At 41.0% G+C, this 26,083-nt stretch overlaps 1 protein-coding gene across 1 annotated transcript in view; it reads right to left on the bottom strand.

Moving 5' to 3' along the window:
- Positions 1 to 28: 28 nt before the first annotated feature.
- Positions 29 to 26,083, bottom strand: part of rras2 (RAS related 2) — a 29,601-nt gene continuing 3,546 nt past the window's right edge. Inside the window, exons 2-6 of the mRNA XM_034574237.1 lie at positions 5,462 to 5,549; positions 5,176 to 5,278; positions 3,501 to 3,609; positions 2,607 to 2,725; positions 29 to 2,026 (exon numbers count right to left, since the gene is read on the bottom strand). Of these exons, the coding sequence (XP_034430128.1) occupies positions 1,939 to 2,026; positions 2,607 to 2,725; positions 3,501 to 3,609; positions 5,176 to 5,278; positions 5,462 to 5,549 (507 nt within the window). The 3' untranslated portion in view covers positions 29 to 1,938. The remainder of the gene's footprint in view (positions 2,027 to 2,606; positions 2,726 to 3,500; positions 3,610 to 5,175; positions 5,279 to 5,461; positions 5,550 to 26,083) is intronic.

Genomic DNA, 26,083 nt, shown 5'->3' with positions numbered 1-26,083 from the left:
CTCGAAAAGAAAGATTCTCTACCCCATCTGGCTCAATGACAGATTTTATTTTAGCACCAAAAAGCTCTACACAGGGCAAAAGACACTGATAAGGAAGAAAAAGAAAATTTAAAACATTTTGATTTGGATGTACACTAGGATTTGCGATGAGATGGTAAATGGTTAAATCTCAGAATCTGTAATAATTGATTAGTGTGGTATAAAGCTCCCATGTAAATACCAGAATCTTTTCTATCTCCCATCTGATCTGGCATGTTGCACTGAGCTGGTGGTAATCCCCCTCCAGATAAATATCAATACTCCATTACTAAAGCCACGATAAGGAAAAAACATTCTTGGTCACATTTGGGTGAAAGAAAATCTAATTTTGTAGATTTGGGCCAACAGTCATCTTCAGTTTCAAATAAAGAGAATTGAATATTCCTCTTTACATATATACACAGCCGAGCTGTGAACATGTATTCACTTATAAACATATAAAAATACTTAATAACTAGATTGATAAGAAAATAATGTATAAAAGTAGAGTAGAAACATTTAATCAAGTCCATTACTTCCATCATCTGATTTTCCTGTTCATATTACAAGACAAGGATATGAAAAAACAAACTGCAGTACTTTTTTTTACTGTATTACGCCCGAACAGAAGTACAGAAGTGGCGAGGGAAGGCAGAACAGTATCGTGGCGTCTGCGGCGATGACGACTCCACAGGTGGCAGGTCTGCTGAGTTCATGACCCGGAGGAGACAGATTGTTTTCTTTTCTCTTTTTCATCTCAGTGCTTCCTCGTGTCCTGGTTTCCCACTAGCAGACCATTGGGTTAAAAAATTTAACAAAAAAGTTGTGTAACAGAATAATTCAAGGAGACAAAACAAATACATTGCCACTGTGTTATTGGAATGAAAGAACAGTGAAATTGTCGACTAAATGTTTGACAGAAGTGATGCGTGACATTGGAATGATCTGAACTAAACTGAAAGCTTCTTGATTTGCAAGAAATGGATTTGTCAGAGGTTGAATGTAGAGCGAAGAGCGTTCAGTGTTTTGATCTTTTTCCTTTTTCCCCTCAGCTGCTTCTTAGAGAACTGAAACAACGCAGAGTTGTCACAAAGAATTTCAGACTCATTTCTTTCGGTTCACTGAGGCGATGGCGTAGGATAAAACTCTTCTATCTATAAGACTTAAAAAAGAAAATCTGATACAGTAGACACTCCACATTTGGCAACTGAGACACAAGCAGAGACCACAGACAAAGTAAAGAATCCACTGCAGAACGGTAGAAAGTTCCATCATTGTAGCTTTAAGGGCCGTCTAGGTATTATATTTATATACATCCTTATATATATTCACTTTCATATGTGTAAAACCAAACTCAACCTCACACACTGTACTGTGGTGATTTAATAAGTCATTAGAAATACACTTTGAAAATCACAACAAATGTCACGTATGTACAGTAGCAGATTAGCACATGGGAGTAAAGGTGGATATGGCACAACATACACAAAGCTTCATAAGATAATCTCTCTGCTCTGATCAGACTCTGGAAACTAAAGAAAGTCATTAACATTCTAGATATATAATTTTCATTCAATCTCGGTAGCAGGTACAAATGTCACTACAAGGCAAGAGAAGTCCTTCAGAGTACAAAAAACGTTAATTTGTCAGGCTGATTTAGAAGGCAATGTTTAGTGTTGGGACTCTCTCAAGTGGATTAGATTACGGCTGAAGGTAGAGTGGTGTTAAAATTTTGGCATTGCCAGTTGTCCATAGTGATGTCCTGGACAGCAGTTCCTGGTCAGAGTATCTCAGAAAAGGCTGTCTGGAGTCATGCACGTGGAGAAGGCAGCGGTCAGTCATCCTCTGAGGGATGTGATGTCAGGCAGAGTGGGCGGGGTGGTCGAGAGTAGCTGCATGAGATACAGTGATAAGGCCGACTCAGACGATCACACAATGGCAGCCGCTCTTGTCTTTCTCTTTTCTCGTTGGTTCTGGCGACGGTGGACATTCCTGTTCTTGGAATTTCCTGAGAGATGGGAGAGAAAGATGTTTGTTTTTCAAACATAAATGACAAATGGAAAACTCAACTTCTCTCTGCTCTAAAAACACAAGTGTTCAACCAAATTTAGAACCGTTTTGGTTGATCCTCGTAGATCTCTGTGTGCGCTGGTTCGAAGTGGGCGAGGTTCAAGTGCACTGGTTCTACATTTATTCTGTATAAACTTAATCATTTCATGTACACTTCTAATATACTTTTTATTTCACTTATACTTTTCAGACTTAATACGTACATTTTTTACTCTATTGTACTATATACTACTATACTATATTTGAGGATTCATCTTATCTTACGATTATTTAGACGACACTTCATGCTGAGAGCTAAAGGAGACACAGTCGTGGGGAATGAAGTGCAACAACTGTTCATGGCTGAACATAAACCAGGTGCATTTCAATTCAAACCCCCGACATGTCATATTCAGTCTAACAGCAATATGTGCAAAGGTTTTACCGTGATCTGGGATATTTATCACAGTAGGGTTTGAAAGACTGAAAGATCCACGTGTGAAAACAATGTGTAAACTGTGCTTTTACCAACCACCCACCTGATTACCCTAACCAGCTCATGGAAAGCTTGGTCTACGTTCAAGCGGATTTTGGCTGAAGCCTCCATATAGGTGACCTTCAGTTGTCTGGCCAGCTGCTGGCCCTCCTCCTGGGTTACCTGAGGAAAAAAAGAAGAACAGGCTGAATGTCACCTGAGCTCCAACACATGTAAAAAGCACTTTCCACAATCCCTCATGAAACACAGGAGTGAGCTGAACTGCTCCTTTGACTAATTGATGTATGTTCACTTTCTTTTAAGGCTGAGAACGACCATATAAAGAAAAAAGCCATCTTCTAAAAGTTGACAGCTGCTGGAACTATGGCTCCTTTAGTATCTTGATCTCAGCTCAATGATAGAATTTCATTTTAGATGTACATATTTTGTAAATGTTGCACATTGGAAATTATCAACATGGGAGCAGGTTTTTATTTACTTATAGTAATTTAAACTTCAACTATAGAACTTGAACATCTTAATCATAAAAAATTTATAAGTAATAAACCATCCCAAGTTTTCTAAAATCTGATTCCAATGGCTAAAATCCATTGAGTCTGTAAGCGGCTCCATTTCACCACAAGAGGGAGGTGTTGATTCACTGCAAGAAGTGAAGAAGTGACAAGCGACTCACACACCAACAGGCCCAACAGCCAGAAAATTCATCATTTCATCACACTCCCTTTTCATACATCCATCCTCCCCTCCTCCAGACACCACAATGCCTACAGCCGCTCTTTTATTCCTTCACTCACATCCTGTTGAATCTGAGCAGCTATCTGCAGCTGCAGCGCTCGCTTCCACTTTGAAGTATGCAAATGTGAATCCTTATCTCCTCAGACGATCACACTGGGTGTGTGTTCGTCAGTCGGTGGGTTCAGATCTGTGTTGGACTTACTTGTCTCTGTGGCTCCAGATCTGCTTTGTTTCCTACGAGGATCATCGGGAATTCATCTCTGTCTTTGACTCGGAGAATCTGTCTTTGGAATTTGTAGATTTCTTCAAAGCTGTAAAAACATGATACATGGTTTTATGGTGTGTTTTTCTTACACAGGTTATGATGTTATCTACATATGGATGCACAGATTTATCGGAAACTGAATGCATGTGTCAGACTTCCAAACAAATGACAAAAACAAACAGAAGTTGGGGGTTATTATCATTGCTGTGAATCAGACTGAAGGGTTGAACATGTCAGCAAAGAGGAAACATCAGCCTCACTATTACAGGAACATGACATTTATTTCTCTCAGTGCACTGACCTTATCATTGTGCGACTATAATATAAATGTCATGTGCACTTTTTCAACCAAAAAGTAAACCAAAAAAATGTGAATCTGGGAGAAGAAGGAAAAAGTCGGAGTAAGACTGCGACAGCCGCAGGCCCACAGACAGCCTGGTGAGCACATAGTAAATCTGGAAGGACTTGACTAATATAAATGGAGGAAGGAAAGAGTGTTTACAATCTAAACAGTGGGTGGGGGCAGGGGACGGCAGCTCACTGCACTGCTGGGCAGGGACACAAAGACAGAGAGGATGGGGCGTGACGGACTCACTACAAGAAGAATACAATACAGTGTAACCTGAAAAATATCTTCAAGGTGATTTAAGTCTTGATAGTGTCAGTAAAATGACTGACAATCACATTTATATTAAGAAAAATCTCCTGATGATATAGTTTTCTGCTTTTATTTCCCCATAAAGTTATATTATCCTCTGTTTATGGTTTTAGGATCTGAACGATTGGTTACATAAAGAAGTTCTCTGAGAAACAACTCATGCATACAAACTGACATAACTTTATCTCATTGACAACAGCTTCACTGTTTACTGCTCGCTCTCTTTGCTTTATTAAAACAAGCCATGTCTTGGTGGTGCAAAGACCAGTTGCTGCTTCAATGTCTCTCTGACAAAGTAGTAGCTGTGGTATTAAGCCACACTTGCTGTTACCATGGTTACCACCGCTGTCGCAAAATCCAACAGGGCCAAAATCTTATAGATAACAGTATATAATGTGTAAGAATTTAAGTAAGCTTTAAATAAATAACACATATTGTACCAATACGTCACATAGAAACTTTTATTTGAATTCCCTTAAAATTCAGCCTGACACACTGAATAGATTTAAGAGAGAAATAAAATATTTGTATGTGTATCCTACATTTTACACATAACTGAAGATATTTCTGCACCAGTCCACATACAGTACTGTTGTTTCAGCAGCTTTAAATAGAAAGCTAAGGTATGAGTAAATTCAAGAGAGCAGGACGAGAGAGGAAGTGTTAAGAACAAAAGATGACAACAACAGCAACAGCAAAGGGGGCCCGGAAGCACAGGGGGCAACAAGTGAGAGTATCAGAGCAAAATGTGGAGTGAGAGGCCGAGGAGGGGGTGAGAGAGAGAGAGAGAGTGAGTAACTGTGAACAGTAAACAGAGGTGTGTTAACAGAGAGAAAAGGTGTGTGTGTGTGTGTGTGTGTGTGTGTGTGTGTGTGTGTGTGTGTGTGTGTGTGTGTGTGTGTGTGTGTGTGTGTGTGTGTGTCGAGTTTGCACATGACGAGAACTGTCACTCACCTTCCTCTGTCAGTGACGGAGAAGACGAGCAGGAAGCCCTCCCCCGTCCTCATGTATTGTTCTCTCATGGCTCCAAACTCTTCCTGTCCAGCCGTGTCGAGGACTAGAGAGCGTGCACACACACGATGACACAAACACACAAAGAATTGCAGCAAATTCCACCTTTGCGATCAGTTCTTCGAGTACAATATAATGCAATAGAAACATAAAACAGCCCATGTGTGTGTGTGTGTCTTTGTGTGTGTGTGTTGACGCTGTTCGTGTTTGTTCAGCAAAGTGCACTTACTGTCGAGCCTGGCCGCCCTGTCGTCAATCACACACTGCTTTGTGTAGGAGTCTTCGATTGTGGGATCATAGTCAGTGACGAAGTACGACTGCAGGAGAGAGAGAGAGAAGAACCTTGAGTTTGTCTGGCGTCTGTAATTATGTCAGGTAGAGACACAAGCTGTGACCTAATGTATTCACTGTATACACTATGCACTATATGCAGTATTCCCTATATACTGAGCTTTACAGCAACAAGAGAAACACCAACGGGGCTATGGTATTATTCTAACAGTAAATTATGTAATACACGTGCCATGCACAGGCAATTTTGTTTTATTTTCACATGGGGAGATAATGTTTTCACCCCCGTCCTTTGCTTTGTTTGTTTGATTTCCGCCAAACTTGGCATGATGAGACTAGGGTTACCAAAAGTATAGACACTTTGATACCACATGTGTAAAATGATACCATCTCTGTTAATTTCACTTTCAATAGAATCGGAAAAATACAGAGGCAGATCTACACTCAGATTCTTAACCTGAGGCTGCATTAAAGGAGACCTGTGGTTTTCAAAAAAAACTGGTCGGGCTACTGTTTTTCCTTGTATCAATCAATTCATCAATAAAACATGTTCGTTGAGCTTTATTTCAGACTCGTAGGTCCATATTTGTGTAGAAATAAAATCAAAATAAATGACAAAATACAGCACAAAAACATAGAATACAATCATCACACTATATAAGTACACAGGGATTGAAAACGCATGACAGACTTTTGTTCCGGTGTTTTGAAAAACAAGGTGAGTCAGTCAAAGCCTGTTACATCATGTGTGAGTCAGTTAATCGAAACAGATTACCTCAAAGAAAAGTATTCCATGAACAATAGTGCTCGACATAACAGGACCTTTTCTCCAATCATTGAGAGTGGTATCGACTCTAATGTCTCTATTCTGGTATCATATTTTAGTCTAAAATCTTGGCATCATGACAACTCATTGCAAAAGGGTGTTTTTTGACATTTTGAATAATTTCTCTGGGAGTAAGACAAGTACAATCTGGCATATTCAGGTGACTAATGTCTGAGTGTGTGAACGTTGGTAAAGCTTGATTGAATATAAAGGGGACTGTTGGGCCTTAGTGCAGGTATGTGCTCTTCTTATTGTTTTTTCCTGATGTGTTTTCCGAGCTGGTTAATTACCAGCCACCAAGCAGCTTTTGCGTGGTAGAAGAATAATGTCCAACAGCAGAACACTCAAAAATCTAAGTTTGACGTCTCTGAGTATATTTTATTTAGTCACTTTTGCATCGCGAACACGACTGTTTATGTTGTAATCCGCCTTAGAACGACTAAGCACAAAGGAATGGACACAAAAAGCCACTGGGGCATTGTGTTTTAGGTTAAAACGGCACAGACAGCCCCACGGACCTCTATCTTTACTACTGTCCTGCAGACAGGAGGTAAACACACACACGCCTTGAAGTAAATATTCACCCACACAACAACCACCGCTCAAGTTTCGACAGCAGGCTGCTTTTTTCATGCTAATAACACATTTACAAGACGTTTCCTCGGCTGCAGCAGTCGCACCGCTCGCTCGCTCACTCCTGAAGGCTTTGAATCCGCAGCCAATATCTGGTCTCCTAGTAACCTCAACTGGAAGGGTGGGGCCAGGGGGGAGGGAAGAGGAGGAATCATGCATTTTTTACATTTTTCCCATGTTTTGTAGTTCTCTCTCTCTCTCCTCGGGGACTAGTTAAGTGGTGACAGCTGAGGGGAGTGCTCGGGGAATGTCAAACCAACACCCTAAAAACACAGAGCAATCACAAGAACATAAAACCAAGACAGGACTCCCCGTTGTTCCAACGACAAGCCACATTAAACTCTCTCCAGTAACAGTTGTGTTGTTCATGTGTGTTGTTTCACACAGCGACGGGCTGATCACAGCTTATTTGCTGGTATTTGGCAGCTCAGGGAGGCAAGCGATGACTTGTGTGTATGTGCACTAAATATCTCTGCCACTTTGAGTCATAGAGGATATAGATCAAAAACAGGCAGGTCGATCACTTGGTTAATTCTGATTAGAGCCCAACTGATACAAGACCACTGTCAATGACCAATACAGCTTAAAATAGGATCAATAGGATCATCTTATATTTTGGCTGATAAATAACAAGTAATCATAGTGTTAAAATACCAAAGATATGTCACGATTAAATGATTATTTTCACTATTGATCAATCGTTCCAACTATTCCCGTGAATAATTTATTAATCATTTTGTCTATATGTCTTACAGCCCAATGTGATCCAAAGATCCAAATAACAATCCAGATCTTGTGAATTTAAATGTGGTTTCATAAGGGGACTGTTGGTTTTCACTTTAAAACATCCTGAAAGTATAGTGTCATCATTTCTTTCTACTTAAAAATAATATCACTAATGGCTCTACTTATGTGAATGTATTTAATTGTACTGTGTGTTCTCTTACATGCTCAGTGGATATACATTCTTTGTGCCACCTGCAGCTCTCTGTTGTTGCATGAGCTGCAGGTAATCTCTCCCTCACACTCTCCCGTCGCTCTGCAGCATGCAAGCGTGCCGGCCTGTGTCACATCCACTCACCACTGTTCAATAATTCATCAGTATTACTCTGTGTATCCTAGAACGTGCTTCGCTGCACTGCACTGCCTTCAGATGACCAGACAGAGGCAGAGAGGGGGAGAGAGAGAAAAAAGAAAGCCGCTTGTGTTTCTTGTCCCTCCCACCTCCTCCACCACCACTCAGCCGTAGCCTGAGCAGGTGACCTCTGCTTCCCGTCCACCTCTTATTCCTATTCTGTCAACCCCGGGCGGCTGCATCAAGCTCCACACTCCTCCGGTTTTACCTTCCCTCCCTCTACATGCACGGGTAGCATAGCTAGCTGCCGCACTCTCCCAGAGCCATGATAGATGAGGCTGTTACTCGGTTCCAGCAGCACCAGAGCCAGTACTAACAGGGCCTGTAGTCCGGCCTGGCAGGGGCTTTCGGCTGGGCAGCGATAGAGCGATGGGCTTGGTGAGGGGAGTGCATCATGACTCAGGAGGACTTCCGATAAATATGTGACATAAGCCAGCCTGAGTCACGGCCGGTAACATGACCTATAAATCCTTATTTTGGTCCATGACTTCATCAGATGTAACAGGCTCTTAAAACAGGATGGATCAGGCTGAATGGGCCGAGAAATTTAACCCAAAACAACTACATCCATCTATTGCAGGACCACAAACCTCAGACCCACAGATGAAAACGTGCCAATAATCAGAAACTGTCTCAGAAGTTGCAAATATCATTTATATTGTATCAGATATTTCCTGATTTTACTCATAATGTTGCATTTCATTTCACTGCTGTTACAAATAAAATCTATATCAATCTATATGAACATCATATTTAAGAAGCTACAACCAGACAGTGCTTGAAAATGTTAATGAAAAAATTAACAAAATGATGAATTTGTTATCAATATTGTTTTTGCCAGTTGAACAAAAAGCTGTTGTGTATTGTTGTGGAAATGTTGCTGACATAAGCATGGAAAACATTTCAGATGAAATCCAGCCTATTTGCAGCAAAGACAAACTGTGACATCGGGGCGCTTGATGTTTTCTGCCAAACTATTTCACAGGTACGTGAGGAGGTGACTGACGGAATTCCTGGACAAATTTCCATGAAACAGTGAACAGCTGTCATGGGGATATGAGGACAGTGGTGTCAGCAACTCAACATACACACGCTGCAAATTGACCTGTGAGCGTCAAATCTGTGTTAAACATTCACATCCTCTCAGATGGAAAAAAGTTACTGGATCATTTAGTTGTGCAGTAACTTCACAGACTTGAGGAAAACTACTGTTTAAATATCAGAGCCAGTCTGCTGTATAACATCCTGTAGCCTGCATGGAGCGAGGAATGATGCTAAAAAAGCCAAGAACAACTCAAGCTTCGCTGAGGCAATCATTAGGCCAGTTCTGACATGACCACCATGGTGGGTGTGTGCATATGTGAGCTGTAAAACCAGGATAATTAACAACCTTGTGTTTTTGCCTCTGTTCAGCAGAAGTCAACTGGATTTTCAAACCGAGGCGACTCAAATTAACAATAAAGAAAATCAGTACAGTGGGTACAGAAGTTAAATTGACTAATCATTAAGAAAAACATAACAAAACAGTGAGAGTAAAATCCAAATCCCTGCAGGGCCAAGCTGCAGTGCAGTTTGGATGTTGGTGGCAAGGTGGGTCAGGCCACACTCGGCCCTGGTCAGCTCTGCAGGAAGGAAACTCCACCTCTGCAGCAGGCAGCCGGCCTGGGCCGAGTCCTCGGGCGGCACTGATGTCACAGACGACATGTTCCGCTACCCTGCCCCACCCACTAAAGTCCAGAGCCGTCACTCAGTTCCCCCTCAAGCATTCCAGCTATACATCCCAGCCCTCCACCCACACAGCACATGCACGCTCACACCAGGAAAACATTACAAGGCCCGCTCACAAAGAGGGTGGATGAGTCTCAGCTGCAGCACTGCTTTTTGTGTCAGGCTTAAAGAATACTGTCTTTTTATTTGAGATGAATAAGTTAAATATTTAGTCTTCAAAATGCCATAAAATGGCAAATAAGTTATAAAAATACCCATCGCACTTTCACAAAGTCTTAAATGATCTCATAAAACAAATTATTTTGTCTGAACATTGAATTTTTCAATGTACAAAGCACAGTGTACATCTGGAAACAGAAAAAGAGAAACAGCTTCAATGGTTATCAAATTTGTTGTTGGTAAACTTCCTGCTGGTCAACTTCCTAAAAAATATTTAAAATAACTTCAACCTTCCTCCTTTGTAGATGGAACCACGATGACAGAATCCAACAAATCTAATCAAGTGGAGGTGAATGTTTTCTAAACCGTCTCCCTATTCAAAAAAGGTCTAAGATGTCATGTGTTGTGCAGCTTGAAAAGTTTTATCATTTGAATTCATATTCACATTTATGTTTATTCAACTGCTTGTGTTTCTTTTTCAGACATGAAGCAATGAATCCCGTCTGGCACAGCCACTGGTTGCGAGCCTTGAGGAAAGCAAGAATGGTTGATATGTGTAGGCGTGTAATCAGCATCATGCTTGCACTATGCACCCACTTCCTCTCCACACAAACAGCCCTACAGACGCTAAATATAGATCCTTTTCCATCTCTGTCAGTTATCCTACTGGTTTCGTTAGAGCCGCCTGTTTAGACCGATATTGCTTCGCTATCTGTGCAGAGCACAAAACCACAGATTCAGCAACAATGCAGATAAAACTGAGATTTCTGGGGTAATTAGGAGAAACACACTGTACCTTCTCAGCTGAGGAGGTACCTGCCTACTGCACTGTCATAATGAGAGGGAGTGCTGAGCTAAAACAAATACTCATCAATGCTGTTAATTGCCTTCTGCATTTGGCCCGGAGCCCGATGAGGATTCACAGACCTTGACTTGCAAGTCATTAGCGGCAGTTATTCTTTAATTAAAGAGAAATGTAGATTGAAGGCCATTAAATTCTGTTATTCCAGGAAAAATTGTGTCAGCATATGCAGATTTTAAATATTCCCCCGACCTCCTCGTGCACTGCAACACAACACAGACACAGACACAGACACAGCGCACCGCAGCAGTTTCCTCTGCCAAAGATGATACACACTTTTTTTGTCATTTGGAGTTTCGAACACAACAGGCTAACTAAACCTTTTGTGGACGAACAAAAACTGTCTCGGAATTGAAAAATTAGTTGAGCATGGTTTCATTAATTTTGCAAAAATAAACTGCAGGTGTGCAACAACTGTTTCGTGCACGTTGTCGGGAGGCGTGCCATTGTTTGCTCAAGTTTAATCAGTAAGCTTTGTTCATGAAAAATAGACGAGAAAGAGTCATTGTATTAGTCACTGGGAGGAACATTTTGAACTTTTGCGTCAGTGCAGTTCAGTCGCAGCTCCCACTGGTTTCTACAGGTGCCTGTGGAAGATTCAACGGGCAGCTTTCCCACACTGCAAGACATGATAGTAGCAAATGTTTCATCCAATTTTGCAGTGATCATAGGTGTCAGGAGTCAAGTCTTCAACCTCACACTAGACAACAAAACAAATTCTAGTAAGATTATCACTTACGAAGAGGAAATGCAGTCAGGAGAAGCTCGACAACAATTTCCTGTTGTTGTGTCTGAGCCGGACAATCTCCTGCAGCGTTCTTCATATGTGAAAAGCAAACCCCTGGGAAAATGTCCAGACTTAAATTTCTGGACATTTTCCGTAGTTCACGTGGAGAGTTCAACTGAAGCTTCACCTAACATGTCCTTGTTAAGGGTTTCACTTACATAGCAATACAAAGTGCTTCATAGACAACATCAAGAAGCCTGCAACCTTTAAGATGCCAGGGTGGGGGCAACAGGTGACTAGTGACTGATGACTGGTGAAACGTGCCATTTGTAAGAATTGATCTGTGGGCCAGAGCCAAGTTTAGCAATTTCAATTAAGGACACAGACTCCATGCCAGACAGTCTGGAGCCTGCCAAGTTCCATCCTCAGACAGCAGCAGAATGTGACAGATCGTGGTGATCCGTCCCTGATAGAATCAAAACATGACCAGATCGACCCTGAAATTCTACACGCATGTAAATACATCACAAATGTGGTTTAATAATAGGAATAATGAATACTTTATGGTCATCTATTTTGTTGCAATAAAAGCCATAAATGCAAATTTACTACTTCACCTGATAGTGATATAAGTTTAATTTGTCTCTAAAAAGTAAGGGACAATTTTGATAGTTGCCACCAGATACAAAAACATAAATGTAAACTGCTCTTCTGTTTTGTAGCTTTATACTTGGAACCTTTTAGGGTGAATCTCAATCCACATATATCTACTGTAGTGTCTTGGCCAAGCTTTTCATTGTTACCAAAGCATTACCCAGGAAAGGAAAAATCAATGCAGAATCAATGCATGAGTTGATTGATTGTTAGAAAGGACTCGGTGCATGCGTGCATCACTTCCTGTCCTCCTCAAGCCGGTGCAGGTTTCAACCTTTGCAGCAACATTTGGGGCTGGACGACACAGCAGCTGTCAGCAATCAGACAGCAACCACAAGGGTTTAATGTTAAACAGATGGAGGTGACCACCAGTTCCTTTGCATCTTTACACTGCATTTTCTCATGCTTCACAGCATCCGACACACACTGAGGGGAATCTGTGTGAGCGACATTGTTTCGCTGAGCACTTCAAGAGTTCTTGAAGTCAGAAATGGTGGAAAAAGTAAGACGGGCTGAAAGATTTGAGGGGGAGGGAGAGTGCAGGCGACACAGAGGGGGAGAGCAAGAGAAGAGGGGGGGAGGGAAAGGCATTAACTTCCTGTGGAAACACCCACTTTTCCCATGAGCTCATACAAACCAGAAAGGTCACTTATTCAATACCTAATACACACGGAGAGAAAGGGAGCACACAATGTGTCCGGGGCCTTAAAGGGCCACTGGGGAGAGTTCTGCTGAAGCTGGGGAGGCTTTAGGACAGAACACATCATCGCTGCACACTGATGTGACAGCAACAGAGAGTTTTTGATTGTCATTTTCTAAAGTCTTTAACCCCGTCCTGCGAAGCCTAATGATCATATACTGCACGCTCGACATGCACAGTAACAACACAATCAGTGAATATTTACCGTTACTGAATGCTGCACTGAAGCTTGGCTCGATGCCGAATTAAATGAACCTGCGCCCATCACTCTTACAAGCTCTCCACCTCCTAATGCACGGCAGATCAATAGACCGTCCCTTTATTCATTGCCCTGGCCTTAACTGCCAGCAGATCAGTGAAACTCTTCAAGTTAAGGGCGCATATACTATCTATTATTATAAGTTCCCCTAATAAGAAAAACATACCCTTGCAAAAAATATTATATTAGAGTAGGGCAGGGGAATTAACCAAAACCAACATTTATAACCTCTCACTGACTAAATCTCATAAGTTAATTTGGTTCATACTTTCCCCGATGCGTGCATTCACAAACTGTCTGGTTTCTGCTGTGTTCATTTTGTAGCGGTGGCCCAGGTTCCTTGTTCTGCAACACGCAACTCGATCTAACGTGAGACGCACAGCCAGGACATCAGGGTTAAAGTGACCAGACCGATCCGGATCGATGACTCGACACCTTCGATTAATAACTAAACAAATGTGATGGTCTGTTTTTGTGACGAGCGACAGAGTCGAGCAGACGCACCTAAAATAATACATAAAATGATGGTTCATTAATCCTTAGAAGTAAAAGTTAATCATGATATTGATTTGATTGGTTCTTTAGCCATCATTTTCTTTGGTTGTATATTTGACTCTGCTTCATTGAGGAGTTGATATAACCCTGAAACGAGTTTTCAGATGATCTAACAGGCTAAAGGTATCCACTGTAAATGTTGTAGGCTGCAACAAATAACTACAGTATATTCATTATATTATGAATATTCATATTAATATACTTATTACTTGAAAAGTGAGTGAAAGTTCAAATTCTAATCCACACGATACAGATTCATTTTATGCCAGTGAGCTAATTGCTTGTTGGACTAATCATTCCGGCTCCAGCTCTAAATGTCACTGCTAATTAGATTTTGCAATAAGCTTCACCAGTTCGACCTACAGTGCTTATATTGAACGGATGCAGTTTTTCAGTGCAGGGGAAACTGTTTCTGATGTTTTCACCGAGTGTTTTCACTTTTTCATAATTTATGTTGAATCCTAGGTTGTATATAAAGATGGACGACATGACAGCTCCCAAGAGTGAAGCCAAAGTATAGGTCATAAATCCTGTGTCCTCCATGTAAGTGGATAGGACATGGACCCCGATGTCGAGACTCCATTCCCCAATTACTACTGTACAGACTCGGTTTCAAAATGCACAATATGACAGTGTTTGTATCCAGGATATTTTGGCTTAATTTCCAGATAGTGGGGGGAAGTGGAGACGCGCCATTCATCTTTATATACAATCTATGGGTTAAACAGGTTGTTTGCTTGCTGGACTCTTGTATTCGATAGGAACAGTTTAACACTGTATATTTTCATATTATTAAGTTTAATTATACTTTGATGTATCACAACTATTTTTGCACTTACTGGTGTTTTCCAATAAAAACAAGTTGCATACTGTATGTGCTGAATGGCCCAGCTACAGCACTCGAGGCTGTAGAGCTGGGGATAGAGCTCATGCAGAGAATAAAGGAGAGAATAAATGTCCCACCAAGTGGGCCAACTCCTGGCACAGTACACCCCCTGCTCTCCTCTAACCTCTCTGGCATTAAGACTTCAATCGGCCTGCTAAATATCAATGTGTGCTGGACTCTGAACACTTTTGAACCCGCTCAAAGGCGCAGAATCAAAGTGGTGCCATTTAAAGACCTTTTTCCACCAGATCACTCGGCTCAAAGCCGCCTGTTTGCTCTATAGGGGTCGGACTATAAACCATTTCTTTATCTCCATCCCATAAGTGCATTCTGTAGAACTGTGAGTGGAGACCTGTGTAAATATTTTAGACGCCCACAAACTGATCACAAAGAACAACACAAAGATGGAGAACTGTGTGAACCGGCCTTATTGTTCGAGATGATCATGTGACATCACCTTCCCTGCATTAAATCCGCTCTAAGCCCAGTCATTGATGGGTTATCAGTGACGTTTTCTCTAGGGCCCTGGCTTGTTTTCCTGGGAGAGACAGTGAATAAAGACTTATTTTGATAAGAGTTACCCTCTAAAAAAACATGGTGATTCCCCCTGACTGCGTTTCGCTGTGGTGAGTATTCATCAATGCCTGCTTTTGTGGATGTGGGAAAACCTTTGAAACCCATGTGATGCTGTATCACAATGACAGTAAATTTTGGGTATGAGGTTGATGTAGTCAAGGAGTAAAGATTTTACTGTAAACCAGATCCATCCATCCAGCCATCATCTATACCGCTTATCCTTTAAAGGTTGAGGGCGGTTGGCTGGAGCTAATCCCAGCTAACATTGGTTGAGAGGTGGGGTTACAACATGGTCAGGTCACCAGCGTTAAATCAGATACAGTACAAGATGAATATCAGTAACTGCAGCATCTACACTTGACCCAGAATACATTGTGATCATATACTGTATATTAAAATGGACGACTTAACAGTGCCCCAAAAGTGAAGCCAAATCATCTGGATCGCCCCACAGTGGCTGGCTGCAGTATATTTTAAACCCTGCCTCCTCCATTTTAGTGGCTAGGACATAGACCAAAATAAAGTGGTTTCATAGATCTTATCACGCTGTATGTATGTTTAAGTAATCATGGGTTGAAATGTCATGATTGACGGCAGGACCTTGATACTGCGAGTCCATCCCCGGATATTTTAGCTTAATTTTTGTACAACAGGAGGAAGTGTGTGGCGCATCATCCATCTCTACTGTCTATGATGGTGATATATTGAGAACCAAACCCTTGACATGACCCATCATCTCAGACAATATAGTGTTTGCATTTGTGTTTGTTTCATTATTCTGTTTTTCTGCCTCTGCTCGTCTCTGTGCAGAAGTATTCCTGCTCTTGCTTATATCAACAAAGCATGATTGTGACGGCTCAGTGAGAGGACACCAGCTGCTGCAGTGGCTGCGTAGACAGAGAAACTACTGTGACTTTCGAAAACACATGCACAGCAGAGGGCAGTTAGTCAGTCTATGCTCTTCAGGAAAACCTTATGACTGAGAAAATAATCGGATGCTGATCAGGGCTGCAAAACAAAACAGTCAGAAGATCCAAATGGTTGGTTTACAAGAACATTAATCATTTATTACTAAACAGAAAACTGCAGAGCTGACATGTAACTCCATAACAAATTGTTTTCTACTCCCACCTACGTTAAAAAGACCAATTTGTTTCCCAAACACCAAGATTGAACTGTACAGAACCTGCAGGGATGTATTCATCTCATCTCACTTCATTATCCACAACCTCCTCTCTTTCCTCTGGTACAACTGCTGAGTGTGTGTTTCTGCACCAGCGTACACTACTGCAGACTATAATTCTTAGCGTGGGGTGATATGTCAGAGGAAATGGGGCCACTCACTGGTATCATGTCAGATAAACAGCAGCATTACTGTTGTGTGCTTTCAGGCTAGCACTCCTGAAAACACAGGCAGCAGAAAAGCTATTAGTTTAGTAAGCAGCACTCCATAAATAAGACCTAATAGAAACATCTGCCCTCTCTCTCTTTATCTCTCTCTCTCTCTCTCTGATGGTCCTGCATTCCTGTCCTGTAAAAACATCAAATGTTTTTACATCAATGTAAAAAATGACCATAATCAATGATTGTCCGTGTTACAATTTCATGTTAGAAGGCAAATACAAATGGGTGAAATATGATGAGAAAAACCTAAATAAACTAGAAGAGTGCATACCTCCGATTAAATAATCAATCTACTTATCTCTATGTTTAATGGGTTCTTCTTTGGGTCATGCCCCACCCTTCCACAAAGTTTCATTGAAATCGGTTCATCCGTTTTTGTGTAATCAAACAAACAGTGATGGTGACATAACCTCCCTGGTAGACATAATAATTGGTGGAAAAAAACATATGAATGAGAATAGTTAGTTAGTTTTACTTTATTGTTCCCTGGGGCAAATTCTCTTTTTTTCACAGCACTGTAAACCGCATGTCATAACACAACAGGGACAGGCAGAAACATGAAGTACAACACAACAGCAACAGGCAGAACAACACGAAAACTAGACACCCTGTTTCAGGCTGCGGTGACTGCAAGCACCTCAGAGGCCTGTGTAGAGGGCAGTACAGTGAAGTGGACGTTTGGTGAGTGTGTGATTAATTATGCTTTTGTAAGTGAAATTTGAGTACAGGCCTCAAAATCGTGCTCTGAGAGGTCTGCTGATTTTACTGGCATTACGGAGGCTGAAAAGAGGAACTGCCGCAAGTGACAGGTTTTCTGAACATTAGAGCATGTAGACCTTTTCAAGTAATAACCCAAAATAAAATTATGAACCTGAATATGAGCATATTTCCTTTAACTACTCCAGCAGAGGTAGATGTAGCTACTAGCAGCACATTGCTAGGTCCAGTTGACCTGTTTCTTAGCACTTGGATATTCACAGACTTACTAGTCGAGATTAACATTTAAAAAATAACTTGCCAGCTTGTAAGCTAGGTGTGTTGTGGTTGTCTGGGCGCCGCATGCTTAAACTAGCATCTAGACAGGCATGGCAGAGTTTTGGTTAGACATACCAAACCCTTTTTGGCAGCTGTTGACTTGGTGTGCACTGGTGTGTGGCAATTTCAAATTCTACACTGGGTTTGCCAACACCAACTGGTGCTGTGGACACAGAGTCGCATACAGTTGCTGGGTGTGTGTGTCTGGGTTAGATCAACATAACAGTCACACAATAGCTGAGTCACTGACTAAACCAAGCTGACATATTCTACACATGTGTCTGATGTTTGTTGCGCAGCCTCTCTGATTCTGATGTTATCTGCGTGAGAGAGACTCAGAGGCTCATTTGTCGGGGACACTCGGCCATTGTCATCAGCACATTTGGACAGTGAGTCGTGCTGTAGCGTCACCTGTTGAGGGGTTGTCTCATTCCGGGCCTCACCTCCCACTGATAGACAGCAGGTGCCCCGCAGGCCTCTGGACAGTGTCTGCGTGAGACGTGCCAAATGTCCACCAGCTGCCTGGCAGACAGCTCAGCTCAGGGCTCAGCGACAAGCCCAGACATATAAAAAGAACCGTTCGCTGTATTTCTTCAACTGAGTTTCATGCACATTGTCGCCCCTCTAAACACTGTGTCTCACACTGCAACATCAAATAATGTAGACGTAACCAGCAATATACACCACATATAATCAACACTTGCATCAGTAGCTCGCATATAATTAAAAATAGGCTCCTCAATTCAAAAGTTGTGCCTTAAATTGGAAGGTTAAATGTTTGAGGGTGGTGGGAATGGTTTGCAAAAGTAAGCAGCGCGTCAGTTTCCCATAGCCAGACTTGTTGTTATATGACTCTGAGATGTGAGACCCGATACTGTGGCCAGTTATTCTGAAACAGACACAGAACAACAATAGCCAAAAACAACGTAGAGAAACCCGCCGCCCTCTGTGTCTGTCTGACTATCTGAGGGGCAGTGACCGGAAAACAAGTGGGGCTATCACAGGTGAATATAGCAACAAAGAAATGTATCTAACAAAGGGGAAATATTACAAGTTAAAAGGATAAATGCCTTATACTGTCTGCCTGGTTTTATTTCTTATTTGTAAAGAACTCTAATATAAATAAAAGTGCATTAATTTTATTATTACTGTTGTTTTTTTTCATAATAAACATATTATCACCATTAAAATAAATCCTCAAATTAGAATTTTCTTAAAAAGTTGTATTTAGCATTATCTTGCTTTATATAATATTGCATAAAGTTAAAAATCAGCATGTGAGAATCTGTTGAGACCTGGCTCTGAGGCCTGGTTGTTTCCAGAAAAGAGAAACTGAATCGCTCTTTGTTTCCTATTAACACAGGAAACAAGTGGTGACTATTTGTAGAATCTCAAAATATATTTTAAGTATTGAAATGAATCATCAATATCCTTAATAAACAAGAGTAAAGCACCTTTCCTCATTATTGAAGACAACGAAGAAAATAAAGATGCTGCACAAAAACAAACCTGAAAATACAGATTTACGAGCAAGTTAAGTAGAAATGATCAACATGGCTTTAAGGGGACGCAAACACACAGATCAGCAGACTACTGTCCTTGCTGGTTGTTGGGCCTGTGCATCCACACGGCCACCAGCAGGACCTCTCCACTCGCATCCCCAAGTGTTTTCTATGTCAACAACATGAATGTGCAGTATGCTGGGGAAACGTAGCTTTGAGGTGAAATGTGAGACACACACCGAGGAGACAAGTTGAGCAACAAACATTCAATTTTCTCCACTGGAACATAACACTGTCCTATTGTTCTAATCTTCTGGCACAAATGAATTCTAATCAAATCCATGATGACTCCATGTACTTTTCTTTTTTGGCACATGAGTGTAGTGTAAGAAGTATTAATAAATATTTAGTAGCAAAAAACCCAGAAGTTCAATTCAAGGATTTCCCTGAAATAAATTAGTCTAAAATTGTTATGAAACTCGGAAACTTAGACCAAAGAATACGAAAACAAGATAATACTGTCGATGTGACCACACACTCATTGTCATCTTTTAGGATGTGACAATTTCTGATACTAAATACTGTACATAGAGCTGATTATTCTTTTAATGTCTGCAGCATCAAGAACGGCTTTTAAATAATTTTTTATACATGGGAACTAATCTATTCAATCAAGCCACTTAAGCCATTTCTAGCCATGACCTCGAGAAAATTGGGCTCAGACAATTTCCATTTTCACATATGAAGAACGCAGCAGGAGATTGTCCGGATAAAATGCCTTCACAACAACATGAAAATCTCTGGAACATTCAGGTGAGGGTTTGCTCCTGTGTAGAGCATTCAGGAGGCAGGACATGACGTATAAATCCTCCTGCAGAAATCATGTGTTTTTGTTCACAACAACCAAACCTTTAAACTCGTTTTCTTTCCAAGTTGACATCTTTTTCAGCATCATTTAGTGTATGGAACCTATTTTTCATCTCAAGATATTTGTAGACATGTTTTGTTTTTTCACTTGTGCGTCTGTCTTGGTTAGAAACGTCATCAACACGCCCACAGCTGTGAATTTTCCTGCTGATTTCTCACATGGGCCCACTCTGACATTTTCTGGACATTTTACCAGTGAGCTGAGAGAAAAAGTTCTGCAAAATATCAGCGTTCTTTTGCGTTCTCACATACAGAAAATACGAGTTCAACTGGAGTTCTTAACACTCAATCTGTAAGTCACTGATTTAACATTGTTTTCCTTCACTGCACATGTCTCTCTTTGCTCTTTGCTCACAGACTTGTGATGACATGCTATAGTATTCATCATATTATTCTAACCTGTGGCTACAGCAGAGAAATCCAGAGAGCTGGGAGTGGCTGCAATTATCATCTGATCTTAGATCAGTCACGTCTGATGGGCGACATTCTGGATCACACCTTCGCCTCCAGCTAACAACTTTACACAGCAGAGAGGATGCTGCTGTTTTGGAGAGCATCTGATCACTAACAAGGCATTCCTTATAATTACTTTTCTTCCTCCTTACCTTATAAGATACAGTAGATAAAGAGTACAAGACATTCTTCTTGACTTGAGGAGGGCATCATACGTTCACTCCTGCCAGATATAAAACACTGTGTTGCCCAACATCAAAGATAAAGCTCTTTTTTCTGAAAAATGAGGAAGTACCCACACAAAAGGTAGGTAACTAATAAACATGTGTAAAACCATTTGTATAACAGTAAATCTACACCTATTAGTTATTTTAATGGACAATAGAGCGTGTTCATTATGGACAATAAAACACATGTACAATTATATATAATCAGAAGGGAATCAACCACAAAAACATACAATAATCCAGTCGCATGTTGTACTTATGTAGTTATTGTTCGTTTAGCTATTGCTGATTAAGTGCTGTCTTCCTCCCAGGACAGTCATTAGTTTCTCATTAGCTCGGAGCGAAAAAGAATGACCTGCTCGTCTCTTGAGCTTTCCCAGATGGGTGGGAGTGTCTTACTCCCTTCTGCATGAACATTCCTATGGTGTGCTGCATGGTATTTTTCCAGATTCAAGTGAATTATCTCAGCAACAGGACATTCATCCATGCATTTAAATGAGAATAAAAAAGGTAAGGCCCTTGGTGCTTCAGTGTTCCATATCCCACAGTACATGATTGCACAAACAATACACTGATTAGACCTGTATTTCATAAGCATCTAACATGCTACAAGAGGAAAGGTCTTGGACTCATTATGTTCAATGGGGTTTATTTCCTTGCAAGCATGAATACGCAACTTCCACAGAGATTATCTTATAAGAGCAGTTGGCCTTTCTGCCTGAGGGTGGCACTAGAGAGAAAAAAAAACTTGCATAGTTAAATTATTTAAAACTATCTTCTTCTCTGGGCAGCAAGAATGAGCTCTGGTGCCATAATATGTCAACTTTCACACACCTCAGGAACCTGTCCGCACAGTTCAGAGTTATGTAAGCTCTGAAAACTATAAACTCTGTTGCCTCGGTGCTGCACAGACACAAACCTCAAGGCCTGATGTGAATTCATACCCAATTGGTAACACAAACTGCTTTTAGAAAGATACTTATGTTATCTGTATTATCTGGGGTCTTTCTTTGAGGCGTTTGCATGTTTCCGCGTGGGTTTTTCTTCTGCTACTTCCTTCCACAGTCCAAAGACATGCAGATAGGGGTTAGGTTAATTGGAGACTCTAGATTGACCGTGGCTGTGAATGTGAGTGTGAATGGTTGTTTGTCTCTTTTGCTAATGCATCAGTGCCACTATGTATACGCCAGCCATCAACACCACTCTGGAGTTTGGAAACGTTGGCCACATTTTAGTTTGAAAAGATGCTTGGAAATGATGACACATTCGCCCACATTTGCTTTCAGATTAGTTCTTAATCAGTCACGACTCGACTACCAGCGGTGAAGGCAAAACATGGTAAACAGTTACTGTCAGTATCAGTTCCACCTCATCGTAGGTCCAGGAAAAACAATTCCCCCCTCTTCACTATTGTTTTTTCTCATTCATAGTTTTTTTCTGTAAGGGTGCGTAAATGGTCATGTGATATACATTTTCATGTTTGTCTGTATGGAGGGGGATTATTACTGATGCAGACCTGAAACACTTTTGTAATTCTAAAAAGCAGTTTTAAAACTACGGATGCAGCCTGTATGACCCGGTCCATTTTGTATAGATAATGGATGGATGCAAATATCTGGTTGGAGTCTGATGTTCACTGAGGTTTGACAAGTAAAGGCACATATATGAACACTTCCATGCCGACATGAAAAAGAGGAAGAGAAAATACCCAGCTGAGGCCAAATGGTGATTTTATTTTTGAAAGGTTCTCTATGAAATGTTTTCTTATGTCTGCAGAGTTAAATCCCTTTCAAAACAACACAGGGACGCAGGATGAACTTGCCTTTGCGGCTGATTTAACGGGTCAATGCATGTTATTCATTTCAGTGTTTTGTTTCTCTCTCATAGCAACAGTGCGCAAGTTACTTTGAAAATGTTCAAACAAATTCTACAACTCTACTTCAGCTCTCTCTTAAGCATAAATTATACTCTGCCCAAACTATACCCAGTGTACGCCGTTAGCATTAAATTTTAATAAGGAGCCAGACATCCTATAGTATTACAGTCCCAACGCTTGTGGAACTTCGCATCGATACCTCACACAGGGTTTGTGTGGGAAAGTGATATTTGTGGGTGAGAACAGTGACCAGTGTAGCAGCACAGGAGTCAAATGAGGGTAGAGGCTGGTGGTGGGAAAGAGAAAAGACGACACATTAGCAAAGTTTTCTTTAATATTTGTGCATGTGGATGTTGTTAACTGGATGAATGGGTCATGTTTGGTTGGTGTTTATTTGTCGTTAATATAGTATATTTACATAGGGCTAGACGACATGGACTAAATTTATATCCAATTTATTTCCCCTGAATCAGATAATATTGATAATTATCAAGATAAATGTAACATTATTGTTGATTGTATGTTCTCTTTTTCTCATTGCTGAAGGTATTAAAATAAAATGTATTAAGTAATTAATTAAAGGGGATGGTGTTGTATTGATTTTGATAATTATTATCGTATATATTTTAGAATATTAATATAATATGTTTTATAATACTGTTTTATTGCCCAGCCCTATATTTACATGTATGTTTTAACAGATTAAGTGCTGTTGTGAAAAACCAATGAACTGCTTATTTGCTCTCTTATGGTGTGTGAGAAATCAACAGGTGACCCTCCGACAGAGCTAAATACACAATGTACTCTCATCACCTGCTCAGGGGCGGGCGGGCGGGCGGGCGGACACACACACACACACACACGCACGCACACGCACACACGCACGCCACGGCTGTAAACCCTCCTCTAAGAAAGAGCTCACTGTGATTTAGCTCAGTCTTCTGTTATAAAGAAGATATGATCTCCCTTAAAGGAGATGAAGAAACGCCCTTCGTAGAACAAATGGAATTGTTTCCACTCACTCAGTATGGCATGTGACAACGTACAAAGACGCCTGCATCCAAAAATGGGCCGAGAGCATGCAGTGCTCTGTGTTACATGTAACAAAGCTTCTAAACTCGAGTCTCAAGCACACACGCACTAAAGTGTAGCTGCAAACACTTTGCCTAACCACTTGTGGCTGTTTCTGAGAAACGCAGATGAAACAGCACCCACCACATTGAGCTCCAGCACGACTATCATTACTCTACCTTGCCTCCACATGCCCGAGCTTGGCTGCCCTTAAAAACCCTGTTTATTCTATTGAATTACTACTTGTGGCAGCATTCCTCCTAAATGACCTCACATCCAAGTAATCAAAGCCATGTTAGAAAATATGTGAGCTACAGTACGTGAAAGAAGAAGCATAGAGAGACGGAGAGGGGTCACTTATGTGCTGTAGCTGTAAATCCAGCTATGGTGTACAAAAATCCTCAACTAATCTGTCTGGACTTGATCAGTCGGGATGTTTTTGCTCCTGTGCACGAGTTGCCCACTGCCGAGGGGCTGCCACCATGCTAATATTAGCAAGCATGTGAGCAAGTAACGCCATGCTTTTCAGCCAGCAATCAGACAACACAACATCTCATTATAGAGCCATCTCATTCCAGCTGCTTCTTTGGTTACTAAGTCAATCAGCAGTGTTTTATTTTACCTCCACCAAGGAGGTTATGGCTACATTAATTCTACTATGTTTTCATTCGAAAATGCATCAACTCTGCAATGGATACGCCTGCTGTCCACTCTACTGCAGAATTCTTCTGGGTTCTGCGTTTTAGTCCAGCTGGGCAAAATGGAGATGTTTGGAAACGATGACGTAGACACTACCAACTGCTTGCTGATTGGGTCTTTTCGATCACGTCACAGCGTTCACTGATTCGTCAGACTCCTATGACATGATGCGCTTCTGGAAACAAACGACCTGCACTAGCCTCGGCTACCAGTGTAGAACGCAACATGGTTAATCAATTCCAAGCTTTGCCGACCCAGTTGTCTTCGCTAAGAGCTGTTGTGCATTTAAAATCTGTATTTTACTTTTCGCCATTGCTGCTTCTTGTTTGTAGCCTAGCTCTTACTGTTACAGACATTCAACTCCTTCCTGTTGACACTGGCATGTGCATGCCCAGCATACGTGACTGGTCATGTGATAAACATGTGAAAAGGCATGTTAGTATAAACTCATATGGGGCCAAAATGCTTGTGTGGACAGAGATCATTTTAGTTTGTAAGTGCCACTTTCAACTGAAAACGTTGTAGTGTGGATGTAGCCTATGTTTTCACACCTGTCCATTGGTTTGTTCGTAAGTTAGCTAGTTTATGCAAAAACTACTGACAGGTTAGCACAAAACTTTGTGGAGGGCTGGCGTATGGGTCAGGGATCCATTATATTTTGGTGCCGACGCAAACCAGGATCCAGGGTTTCTTTTTTCATTTCTTTAATGTTGCGAGAATGGCCATTTTGCAACATTTTCATTTATTTCTCAGAGAAAACTTCTGGCAACTGATATTTAGGAGTATAAAAAAATCTGGATCTAGTGAACTTAAATGAGGTTTCTTATGGGAACTGATGGACCTTGCTGAGGTATACACTGTACTTAATGCCTTCAAGTATTTAATGTCATTATTTCTGAGTTAAAAAAAAACAAAAACCTACTGACACACACACACACCACCCCACACACACAGTCCTCTCATGGCCAACGTGAGTAATGTTTTCCCTTACTTGGGACACTTCCTCCCTCACGGACGTCACATTAAACAACTCGCTGCGCTCCACAACTTTTGTCAGATGACTCAAAGTTATGTCATCCCAGTGCTATTTCAGCTTTGTAGCTTTCAGTCAACTGCTTGGCATTAGGGGGGCCAGCAAATCCAAGGAACCTGCCACTCTGCTACAACCAGCCATATCATCCTTTATCTTCTCACTCCCTAAAAAAAAAACTGTTTCAGCAAAATATACAGTTTTTTTGTCTTTGACGCTCCTCAGCACTATTAGGATAAGTGCTGGGTATCGAACCCCAGTACTTTAAAGAAATGAATGAGATATATCCACAACCAGTATTATCCAAAACTGTATTCAAAGTTGGCATCAGGTTGTAGAATTGTTTGCTTAGTCACATACATCCTGATCTAAATCATCCCCCTTTTTTTATTATGGGTAAAGTACAGCTGCTTGTGTTACTAAGGCAACTTTACAAGTTGGGTTTATTTTGTTAAATTAAAAAGGGTTTTTTGTGAAGATGTTTATATTCATCAAATGATGGTATTTAAAAGAATTCTATTGGCTCCAGTGTTGAACACATCCAATTGGCACAAAAAAGCGCGCTTCTGAAAGTGATTAATGTGTCGCGGTCACCCACAGCCGCCACCACACACACACACACACACACACACACAC

Source organism: Hippoglossus hippoglossus, chromosome 3 (genome assembly GCF_009819705.1).
Source record: "Hippoglossus hippoglossus isolate fHipHip1 chromosome 3, fHipHip1.pri, whole genome shotgun sequence".
Classification (NCBI taxonomy): domain Eukaryota; kingdom Metazoa; phylum Chordata; class Actinopteri; order Pleuronectiformes; family Pleuronectidae; genus Hippoglossus; species Hippoglossus hippoglossus.
The sequence above is the reverse complement of the archived record's forward strand: the minus strand, read 5'-3'. Positions and strand labels throughout refer to the sequence as shown.